This window comes from Scleropages formosus, chromosome 3 (genome assembly GCF_900964775.1).
Source record: "Scleropages formosus chromosome 3, fSclFor1.1, whole genome shotgun sequence".
Lineage (NCBI taxonomy): Eukaryota > Metazoa > Chordata > Actinopteri > Osteoglossiformes > Osteoglossidae > Scleropages > Scleropages formosus.
The window spans coordinates 11495986-11508336 of record NC_041808.1 but is presented as its reverse complement, the minus strand read 5'-3'; the positions used below and the strand labels follow the sequence as shown (position 1 = coordinate 11508336).

The following is a 12351-nucleotide window of genomic DNA, read 5'->3' as shown; positions in this document are numbered from 1 at the left end:
GTGCAGTCTCCATAGGTTCACATTTACATGTTATCCCCTGCCTCCAAGTACCAGTGTCTCGCACTGCCCTGAAGTCAGCTCTCTAGAAAGACTTATTGAAAAAAATAAACATAGGAAGAAAAAAAGTTGCATTTTTCCTTAAAATGATCAAATTTGTAGCATTTCTGTATGTGCAACTCATGAAATGCAGTCTTTGAAGAAGAGATAAGGGGTCATAATCCCCATTACTAAATCTGTCATTGCAGTACCAAAGGTGAAGCCTCCTCTTGCTGTGGAGTGTTGCAGAACTGAAACTTTATCCAAACAATATTTATAGTGTTAGTGTTTTTTGTAACTGGTAGAGCCCCATTAGATATCTGTGGTTTCACTCAGCTTTGGGCTCTGGAGAGGGACTCTGGAAATGGCCATCTGGAGTCTGCCACTCCAGCATGTTTACCCGTTGGACTCTCAACCATAAACACTGAAGTGAAGCGCTCAGTTCTCTTCCCTTGGCTTGCACCGGTTTGACCCTCCGACTGGAGTTCCAAGCAAGATGTCGTCATTCACTTCTGACGTGTGTGCGCGCACCTGTGGGGGGGGGTTTATATGTGAAATGATCACTGTTGCATTTGGGTCAGTAGAGAAGCAGTTAGTTCTGAGAACCCTGCTGTGACAGGAATACTAAAAAGTAGTTTTATGCACATAAACTTGAGTTCTGTGTGAATGTTGGTCTACATGACTGGGTGTTTTTAAATTAGTATTTACACTCAGTGTTTATTATGTGACCCACTCTCTGCTTGATTAGTAAGCAAAAAATAGGTCAGGAGGAAGCAGACTCTTATATATTCCCTCTTAAAATGGCATTTTTGGACAGGCATTCATCTGTGGGGGAAAAACTTAACTGTCTGGGTGCAAAGTACAGCACCGTTTTGCCCATAAAAGGAAAGCTAGGCTCAATATTTTTTTGCACAGCATGCTCTCATGTCTTACACTGAACAGAAGTACCTCATCATTCTGGAGCAGAGTAGAACTGTGTCTCTGAGCTCTGGGGAAAAAAAGTATTTGGACCTCCTTTTTTGCCTTTTTGTGGAAGCAGATTTGATGTGATCTTGTCTGCTACTGTATCATTGAAGCCTAGGAGATAAAAGTGGCACCAGTGTTGTTTTTTTATGCCATTTCGTTGATGTGGAAGTTTATTAAATGTGCAATCATAGGTGTGATGCTCTCTATTGTTAGTCACCCTACTTAAAGGGGTGATCGGAATCATGTGTGAATACAGTTTGGGTATGGTTTAGACTAGCATTATCCAATATAATTTTCAGTTCCTTAAACCCTTTCCAGTGAATGTGAAGTTTCCAAACAAAGATTTATAGAGATATATCATGCTGCAAAATAGAGAAAATTGAAAATATTTCACCACTGTATAGCTAGCATCCATGACTAACCTTGTGTGATCAAAAGATATGCATTTGCACATTCACTGCAAAGCACAACCTCTCATTCTCTATTGCTTGTCCATTAGTGTATATGTATTTACATAAGTGGTAGAAGATAAGAATGCAGTCTCAAGATTGTGTGCACACAGCATTGCCCTGCACCTTGAAATTCATCACGTTCTGTCATGTTTTCTTTAAATGCAGATGAAGCCACTAAACAGAACACGGACAGAGTACTGAATGTTCTTGTTGCATTTTGTAATTTGGAATTGGGGAAAGTCTCAGTAGAGCATTTTGGTCAAGAAAACCCTGCTGGTTTATCAGTGTTCACATGCTAGATGACTGATATTCCCCTTTTCCTTGCTACTAAGAACCAAGTGGTCTGCATACTCCTACAGAACTACAGTGCTTTGAGAGGAGGGGGAAAAGGCTGGAGTGGAGACAATGGGAGGAATGAAGAACACTTTGTTGCTAGATATGCATGGTTTCTCATGCCTCCAAACACCTTTTAAGTCCATTTTATACCATTTCGAAAACACACATATTTTAAACATCGATTGTAATTGATTAATGGAGAGACATCCTGTGTTGAAATTGTGATATGCCCGGTGCTTTCAAAAATGGCCAACTTGATCTGATATGGAAAAGAGGAGTTATGCACAGTGAATTAGCATTGAGTACTTCTCTGCTGTTTGTGTTGTTTCTTGCCTGTGTCCTAGAAAAAATGTCTGCTTGCTTAGCTGAGAGTTATCTTTAAAGTGCACTTATTCATGCTGTTTGCACTCTTGAGGGTACAAAAACTGGAACCCCTTGAAGTAGAGTTCAAGTTGCCAGTCTCTTATTCACTGTGCAACCAGCATTCCTATATGTAACTATCCTGAGCAGCTGTAAATGTGCAATAATGCCTGTCAAGGCAAAGCATATTTATTGCTGAGATGTCTGTTATCTTGCCAAACTCACTTCCCTTTCCTGCCTCTTTCCCCCCCTTAACATTGGTGCTTGATTTTGGCTAGAAAGTTGTCTCTTTCTGTGTGGTTGACATTTTGGCTGTCACGTCCCCCATTTACACACAGGTCTGTCAGAAGCTCTTAACTGCTTAAATCCTTATTTCCGTGAGCCATCCAGCAGTCTTGCGACTTGCAGTTAGTCTTGACAGAAACGTAGCCTGTGAGCCAGTCCCTGGATTTGATCGTGAGCACTTGTTGAAGCGGCAATAAGCCTTGGGAAGCATTTCCGCACACATGGTGGAGGGATGGGCTGTAAAGACAGCCTGATCTGAGACATCACAGTGGCCCAGCAAGTAATGCTGATGACTCGCAGCAGTTGGGTTGAGGGTTTGGACATGGGTTAAAATTCAGCACCGTATGTGTGGAGCTGTCATGTCCTTCCTGTGTTTGTGTGATTTCCCAGACATAAGTGTCAGATGAATTGATGACTCCAAATTGCTCTTTCTGTGTATGTGTGAGTGAATGAGTGTGTGATTCTGCTGCCATCATAACCAGGGTGTAAACTGCCTCAGGCCCTATGCTTCTGGGATAGGTTCTGGACCACCACAACCCTGTATTGGACAAGTGGTTGTTGGTAGTAGATAGATGGATGCTAAATAGTGTGTGCTCAGTGCAGTGTTGTCAGCTTACAAGTGCATGCATGGGGGCTTTAATTTGACCAAGATCTATTCTGGTTATGATTTTAATTGTCTTCTTGAGCTTTGTGAAGATTTCCTTCTGGTTCTCTGCTTTTCCCTCACATTCCAAAAACATGTTTGCTGAACTGGTGACTCCAGCATCTATGTGAATGTATTAGTGTGAACTTTTGTTTAAATGGTTTAAGTGTCTTGCGGTGAAAGTGTCCTCCTCTGACCATATTCTAGCCTCTGTGTGACTGTGACCTTGACTGAATAAGGAATTAATGGAAATGGAAAGATGATCATAAATATTCCTGGAACATATGGAGACTGCATAGCACATACATTTAAAACATTGTTCTTGTCTAACGGTATGACTTTCTCTGTACATTTCAGGTTCATGGGTGTCTGTGTTCAGGAAGGTCAGCTTCATGCTTTGACCGAGGTAAGAGAAATTCTTCATTCCACACCACTGGATAGGACCTGTGCTTCTTAGAGACCATCTTCAAGAAGTGCAGATGATGAATTTTGGATTACGCTGCACTTGCTATTTTCTGTTTGGGGAAAAAGATGGCCTCATCAGTTTATTTGGTGTTTTGTGAAATCCATTAGAAATGTTATTCCAAACTTGTTGTTTAGAGGTTAAAATCAGTTTTGAAAGCTTTTTTTATGTTTCATATAGAGAATTTAGTTCTTGCAGGCAGTGGTTATTTAAAATGGATACCCACAGCTGCAAAGATTTCGTATTTCCCATGAGGCTGTGGTGAGCTGCATTTTGTGTTTTGAGGTTGTCTGAGGAATCTTCCCTGCATCCAGTGCCTTCCTAACAAGGTGAAGGTGAAGACTGCAGAATGTTACACAGGGTCATTGGCTTCAGGCAATAGTTGCCTCCAAGGTCGTGTAGCACTGTAAAATAGGGGGTCATGCAGGGACTGTGGCTGCTGTTAGGGAGGGCAACAGTAGTCAAACTGGTCCAGTCTCCAGATTAACACTGGGTTGATGCAGTTTGGGAGGTTTGATGGGGTTTCTTGTCGCATTGTTTACATATGGAGAAAATACAAATGTCTTGTGAGACTATGTATGAATTATCTTGTACGTACCAAGCATATACATATTTCAGGCTAGTTTTCACATGCATCAGTGTCCTATAGAAAATATTAGCATACCTGCTGAAAATTCTAGCATCAATTATTTTCATCTGTATTTTGTTTTATAACTCATTTGTTTCCAGCCTGCTTGCTTGTTTGGTTGATTTTAATGTTAATCACTCTTGGTCTTGGTCATGAGTCAAAAATATACTGGCTCAAGCTAGAATAAACTACTAAATTATTTCAGATTATTGCTAAGTTTTTGGTTTAACTTTTAGTTTTTTTGGGGGGCAGTAGACCGCTGTTACTTCCTTATTGGAACTTTGCTGGTTTAAATCCTTGCACCTGCTGCAGTACCCTTGAGCTGCTGTTAGGACTGGCATAGACATAGACATTTATGAGGACACCTGCAGTTGTATTTTCAGCATCCAGTGCATATGGGGGCAAAGGGTGCTTTCAGATATTCATCTTCTTTTGCTTCACCCTTTGTAACAGTTCTTGCAGGAAAGATATGGTGTAGGCATAGGTGGTACTTCAGTGATTCAATGTAATAACATACATACTGCCTACAACCACTTGTCCCGAGCGGGGTCGTGGCGAGCCGGAGCCTAACCCGGCAGCACAGGGTGCAAGGCTGAAGGGGGGGGAGGGGACGCACCCCGGACAGGATGCCAGCCTGCCGCAAGGCACCCCAAGCAGGACTCTGAATCCCAGACCGATTCAGTGCAATTCAGGTGGTAAAGTCTCTCCTCACTCAGGAGAAAAGACACGGTGAAAGTGAGGCACTGCAACTGAGCAGACATCTGTTATTGTGATCACATTGAAGTCTGGAGCCTTGTGTCAAAGCCTTGAATAGGCTGCTCCCATAGAATATTGCTCTACATAAGAGAAAATCTCTGGGATACAGCCGACAAGTAACTGCCCTCAGTCTGTTCCCAAAAGTAGCGTTCAGAATGTCTTAGATGGTTTATTGTTTGGAATCAAGACAAAGGACGTTTAAGTGGCCCATTGTGGCCAGCCAGCACCCTACACAGTTCCAGAATGTTTGAGTTTTTTTCTAAAATAAAGGGCTTTGTAAAACTGTCAAAGTTCACATTCTAAAAAAGCTTTGACTCAGTCTTCTGATGCAAGCTATTATACACTATGGTTTTGGTCATCAAAAAGTCCAAGTGTTTTTCACCCACATCATTTGTTGGGTTATTCTTCTCTTTGTCTTCCATCCTGGTTTTTTTTTAGTTCTTGTCAACACCCCCCCCTCCTGAAATGCTCTTGTCACCACGCTGCCTGGAGCAGATCCCTGAGTCTGTTGCAGCAACACAACCCTATCTGTTTTTACGGGCGTCCCTCCTGTTCCTCCACATTGTTTTCTGTTTTGCGCCTGTATTTTTGGCCTCCGATTCCTTGCTGTCTTTGTTGATAATGTTGCACCCCATCCCATCCACCCCCGCATGCTGACATGACATGATGACAAGTGTCAGGGTGGCCGTGTACGCAGCTGCCCTCTGCTGGTGGGGGTGATCAACTGGTGGACTGGTTAATCTTCAGCTGTGCACTGGGTGTGGAGGGCATTTCTAAAATCCATATTTTTAAATGTCTAAGAAGAAACTCATCTAAAATCAGCTCTTTAAATGTGTGTCTGAAAACACGGAAGTTTTTGAAGTCTATAGTGTTAAAATGTTGCATATTAGTAAAACATATGCAATTAATGGGTTTTTTTTTCCAATGCAACAGAGCTCTTAAAATTAACAAAACATACTTTGTCTGCTGCAACTTCAAAATGGATCATTAAATGGCAGTTGCCTGGCTTCCAGGAGATACAAGATCATCTCTGCGATTTCACAAATTTTTAATTGTGTGTTCATTTGTTTCGTGTTCTGTGCTTTTTTTTTTTTCTCTGTTCTGTGTTAAACTGAAGTGACCCAGTGTGATCACTACTACTGAAAAAAGTTGAAAATTGAGTGTAAGCAAGCTATTCATGACAGTTTCTGAAGACAGAATGCATATGTCTATGTTCTCAGTGTCCATGCCCTTTCATCTACAATTAGTGATGATTTACTTGGAGATCAGCTCTTAGGATGCCTAATCTTAGCTGAGCGGATGATCGGGGCTGGGGGGGAGGGGTTGTGGGAGCAGAATGTCAGCAGCTTTATGGAGTGGGGCGAGGAGCAGGATTCCTCTCCCTCACTGGGAGTTGATCTGCCAACGCTATTTTGAGGACACTTATTTACTGTAAACAGTTAGTGTCCTTCAGTTTGCATGGCTTTTTTAACTTGTCCTTTCTGTCACAAAGGGCTTCATGCTGCTAATGTTTGGAAGAAGCATGTTTTTGTGAATGCAGCTACACAAAGTGGATCACATTAAGAAAATGACCCCAAGCCAAGAGGTTGTCTGTCACCTGAACCGCAGTCACTGTTTGGTTAACTGATAGCTATTACTGTAGGAAGGGTTGTTCAGTCGTGACCTTGGGTAATGAACACCTTTCAGAGGGTTACACTGTTATGTTCAACTTTAAACTTCCCAAAATTGTTTCAAGTTGAGAGGAAACTGATGCATAGAATTAGGCATTTTGATGGCAGTTTTAACAGCTTGTTATTCCACTGAGTTCATACAAAATTGTTACAGAAACTGTATAACTGCAAGTGACTATAGACTTGTAGCACAGTTGCCCATGTCCCAGTCCTGCCTGCACAAAGTTGGCTTTTGCTTTTTCCTCCATATGTGGGTCTTTGCCATGTCACTGTGACAGTCTGTACAGGTAATTTCCTGCAAATTTTTGTTTGGAGGGTTTGGATGGCCAGCATGTGTTTCTCTCATTGTTTTGCCTTCATTGGTCTGCAAGATGCTAACTTTAATTCCTGTGAGGGTATTGGCAGTATAAATAACTGAGTGGCAGCAGTGAGCATCAGTTTGCAGGATTCATTCACCAGGGTGGATTGGAGTTACTCTGCCACACGCTTGCTCCAAGGGTCTGCAACTCTGGGAAATCGATTTGGTTGGCATCCAGCCATCAAAGACTAGACCCAGGATTTGTCTGAGCTTTAGTTCATCTGGAATGGAATAGGAGGCAAAGCAGCAGACAACAGATGCTGTGGAGGAGAAGTTAAGGCAAAGATGTGCTAATCTCCTCCCAATTCTAGGAACATTTTTGGAAATGGCTCCAGTACACAGACCACAAGAGAGCAGTAGAGTAGACAGGAATGACAGAGTCAACTTTGACCACAGTTAAACCGCACACAAAAGAGCCAGAGTTTCTAACCAGTATTGGCATTGTAAAAGGTTGCATTTTTCATGCATAATCTGGCCACCATCTTGCATTTGGGAGACAAGTTGTTGGCCTTTTTAGCCCTGCATGTGATCAGCATAGTAGACATGAACACACCCTGGAGTACAGAACTTGGGGGAAAGGGGATGTGTACCTCTTGTCCTCTACATTAAGACTGACTGTGTTTGGAAGCTCCTACCCACATCTGGCACCTGCCCTACCCAGAGAAGAGCCATCCCTCCACTTCAACATGAACACTCTACTAAAGCCAAAGAATGTGAAGAAATGTGAATGTCAAATAAGCAGGCAGATTACTGGTTAATGGTGCCAACATACCTAGCTGTAAAAATGGGTAAATCATGGTAAACAACATTAGAAGTTGCTTCGGAGGAGAGCATCAGACAAACTGTTATTTTCAGAAGGGTTTTTTTTTTTTTTTTTTCCCCCCTAGTCCTGGGAGGGGATCCTGTTATTGCACTTGTGCAAGATAATTAACTGGATTACTCCAGTAAAGCACCCAGCTGTACAAATAAGCAAATAGCTTTGTATAAAGTCATTGGTTAAGCAGCACTTCTGAACTGGTTTGGACTGGTTAATGTCACTGTTGCTGGTAACTTAGTTTAATGCTAAAAGCCACTCAACAGCCACAAACAGCAAAGCCTCGTAAAAGCTATTGCACATTTCCCCCCCTGTGTTTTGCAAAAGCCTGAAATGTGCCAGAGTTTCTGTTTTCTGCTTTTTCATATTCTGGTATTAATGGGGAATTAATTGTGCATATGTGTGAAACATTTCAATCTTCTATCCTAACAAGCCTGTGTTTGAATTGGACTTTCATGGATAAGATAATTATGCACTACAAGTACAAAACAACATGTAAGTTTTTGGCTAAATAATTGTGTGGTAAAACTACCCCTGTCTTTTGTCAAATGAGTTTCCACCATCTCCCTGCATGATGAGATTTTGTACCGTGCGGAGATGGATGTGCAGATATGTTTGCCTGTCATGTGGCTAAGAGCTTCAGCATGACTTTAGTCTGACATGCTAATCCAATTGGAAAGATTAAGCATAAAGGCTGGGTCTACACCATAGGGCAGAAATCATGTTTTTTGTGCCTTTTTTTTTTTTTTTTTTTTTTTTTTAAAGATCTTTTGTCAGGTTTTGTTCATCCTTGCATCTGCATATGACCCCGATCCAACTTATGTTCACACGGATATGTTTTGAAATGACAGGTGTGCCCAGTTAACCAAAGCATAGATTCATGATGACACAGAATACTCCCATAGGACAGCATAATCTTCATGAACAAATGATTCAAGGATTTTCATTTATTGCAATTACAGATATCGCTTACATACCTTTTGGCAGGGCATTTTTCCTTTGGTAATGTTTAATTTTGGTAACATCCCTGCACTTCCGTTTTCAGAAGCACCCTAATGGGGGAAATTAAAGACACTTTTGGTGTAGCTTCACTGTCCTGGGTTGTCAAAGGTGTTTGCCATTCTGCCATTGCAATTTGTGTTTTGAATAAAAAAAATAGCATATTTAACCAGCCATGTTGTATGGAGGGTGACAGTGGGGGAATAATTTGGTTGCCATCTGAGAATCTAAAAAATCATTTTGGCAATGCAATTCAATTTGTCTCTCAGTTCCCATGTATAACCTACATATGGGCCGTTTTACTAATTAAACTAATTCCATGAGTTCTAAGTCTGAGTAAGCAGCTGATTTTTTTTCCTGGTTGGATCTGTTAAAGAAATAAATGTCTAGCATCTTTGTAGTTAAAATGCATGTAAAAGTGTGCGAAACTTGGTGCATGAGGTCTCTAAATGCCAGGTTGTTGGCAGCATGTTTGGGCTGTCATGCTGTGATGAATGCGAAAAGACATGGATCTTTAACATGCATCGTTACTTTTAAAGTTGCTAAGTAAATTCAAAGTGTTTGCTCGCTCGCTCACTCCCTCCCAGCAAAGAGAACAAGGTGATGTTTGTAAAATGCCCAGAATAGCTCTGTTAATTTTATAAACCAGCTTTGCCTTAGCCTAGCATCTCAAACCTTCTTAAATGTCAAAAGAACACTTAGAGGAATAGGTGTAACTCTTCACCGGACAGGTTTGTGAAAGTTTGATATGAATGTACAGTGATTTCAGATGTCTTCTGGTTTGTAGTTTGAACTCTTAAATGTGTTTACTCAGTGATCATTCTCTCTCTCAGTACATCAATGGTGGGAACTTGGAGCAGCTGCTGGACAGCAACAAGCACCTGAGCTGGGCGGAGCGGGTCAAGCTGGCATGTGACATCGCCATGGGCCTCGACTACCTGCACTCCAAGGGCGTGTTCCACAGGGACCTCACCTCCAAGGTGGTCCTTCGCCACATATTTAACAGACTTGTTCAGGCTGGTCCAGAGGGTGGTAAATGGGGTGTTGCAGGAGTGAAGAGACTCAGTGCAGCTGTCATATGACCTCTGACCTGCCTGCCATAATTGGTCGGTAAAGTTTTACACCACTGGTTGTATGGTTGCTGGTTTAGTAATTGATCAGCTGCATTTAGTCATGTTCTGTGTTTAGGCTGTCAAACCTCTATTCAGTTTATGTGTGGAAACACATAATTAATGGGCAGTGATAAAGTATAAAGGTGTAAGGTGACAGAAGCCAATGTGCTTTTAAAGCTGTAGTTTTTGCAATGTTGTTTGTGGTCAATGGACATACCTGTGATCCATTTGTCCACAGAACTGCCTGATTAAGTCCGATGAGAGTGGCTACACAGCAGTTGTTGGGGACTTTGGCTTGGCAGAGAAGATTCCCAGTGAGAAGTGAGTCAAATCCTAAAGATTCAAAAAATGTAACCATAACAAAAATCATGGAATTAATGTTGTATTGCTGTTATATTGCAGCATTTCACTGCTTGAAGGATGAAAATAAAGTTGTGGAAGAGCTGGTTAACTTATGAAAACCCATTTGTTTTATGTGAAAATTAGTATTGGGAACAGTGTCAGTGATGCATCATGCAGATTTGTAATTCAGTATGTTGGTTTTACTGTCAAAATTTAATTTTTTTTTTTTTTTTTTTTAAAAAAGCTGAATAAATGCCGAAAGCATGCAAGTTGGAAGAGAAACCATCTCTGCATGCTGTCACGGTTCAATATTGTCAAGCACCAAATTCATTTTAAGTTTTAAAAATATTTGTTGTTCTCTAGTTTACCCAGTATACATAAACACATTTTGTAATTAGTTTTGAGTCATATTTATCAAGAGTGTATCCTATCCTTAGCTGTAGTTTACTTGTAGCATTAATATTTGCATTAGAATGGTTATTGCAAAGTTACCAGTACTGGGTCGTACTCTGATCGTTGAACCTGAACATACATACTTCACATGAACAAAGTCCCAGAGCCAGAATCAGGAAGATGCTCGAGCTCCCTGCCAAAGGATTGGAACTCTTATCTCGGGGCCCAGCCCTAGATGACGCATTCTCTATGTTCGTGCGAACATTAAAAAGGATGATGGAAGTTAACAATCTGTCAGCAAAATCTTAGTCCTGATCTGAATTCATGCATTCAGTCCTTATCACAATGCTTCATGAAAACTCTGTGTGAAAAGCAGAGGAAGGGTGGGCAACATAGCAGAATGGGGGGAGAGACCTGTGAAAGCATGCCAGTTGGGGTAGGTCTTCCATGTAGTGAGGAACATAGCGTTCAGCACAGAGCTTCAGGAGTGCTAATGACACCAGGGCTGTCCCAGGGTCAGCAAGTCTCCCGGCACACCAGAACCTGGCAGCAGACACACTCCTGTCTATATGAATGTTTTGTTAGTCACTAATGTGTATGTTACTTATGGGTAAACCACCACCACTGGGGTAACGAATTGTTTAAAAACAGACTGTTGTTCAAATCCCATAAGAAACGTGTTGATTGCTGTGCAAATGGTGGAACACGGACACTAACACCTTTCTGCTGCCGAGTTTTGTTTCAAATGAACCGACTTTATAAACTGATCATTCTTAATAGTGCTTAAATTTGTCAGTCTGAATCAGGAAGGGGGATGGGCACTGAGACATCTGATAGAATTTTGACCACAGATTTGTCAGTCTAATTGCAGTCAATTTTGTTGTATGTGAGAGAGTAGTAGAAATTAGTGTTTTGGAGGTGGGGGGGTGACATTGCTATAAGGTCTGTTTGCCCTGCTTCTTACTCTAGCTCTGATGGAGATAAGCTGGCAGTGGTGGGCTCCCCCTTCTGGATGGCCCCGGAGGTGTTGCGTGACGAGCCCTACAACGAGAAGGTAAGTGTCACGTGAGCGTGGGCCGTTGACTGAAAACATCTCACTGTGTTGGTACAATTTAAGTCCATCAGTAGTATCCTTTTCAGAAACAGCTACTGTAAATGAACAAGGAAGACAGAAAACTTGTTCCTGTTTTAGGTGAACAAGCTCGCAGAATGGCACTTCAGTTTTATGATAAAACCTTGTGCAACTGTTTATATGGAGCTTTAGAGTTGCTGCCTTTTTGGTATTTATACACTGTCTGCATTACACATGGACTGCCCTTTTGTGCTGTTATGAGACACCCCTGTGCACAGTGTATACTCTGACAGTTTACCAACACGTTGATCAGTACGTACTTTCCCTCTCAGGCAGACGTCTTCTCGTATGGGATCATCCTTTGTGAGATCATTGCACGGATACAGGCTGATCCAGATTACCTTCCCCGCACCGAGGTGAGTCTTAAACCACACTACTGCTTAAGCAAATCTGGACATAAAAGAAAGCCTGATTGTTCACATTCACCACCTTACAGATTTTAAGCACTGGATCGTGCTAAGCCTGAAAGCTGCACCGAAAAAGATGCAAGATGGCTAATTTTCTAAATGATTACTTCAGTCAGGCTGTCACCAGCAAACCCTCTGGCCCTCAGTGGAATGGCTCAGCAGCTCTTCTGTGCAGTGACATTTTATGTTTCTTCAACAG

At 41.7% G+C, this 12351-nt stretch overlaps 1 protein-coding gene across 1 annotated transcript in view; it reads left to right on the top strand.

Moving 5' to 3' along the window:
- Positions 1 to 12351, top strand: part of tesk2 (testis associated actin remodelling kinase 2) — a 29793-nt gene that overhangs the window by 12870 nt on the left and 4572 nt on the right. The window contains exons 4-8 of the mRNA XM_018753496.2: positions 3436 to 3484; positions 9600 to 9746; positions 10117 to 10199; positions 11583 to 11667; positions 12018 to 12101. Of these exons, the coding sequence (XP_018609012.2) occupies positions 3436 to 3484; positions 9600 to 9746; positions 10117 to 10199; positions 11583 to 11667; positions 12018 to 12101 (448 nt within the window). The remainder of the gene's footprint in view (positions 1 to 3435; positions 3485 to 9599; positions 9747 to 10116; positions 10200 to 11582; positions 11668 to 12017; positions 12102 to 12351) is intronic.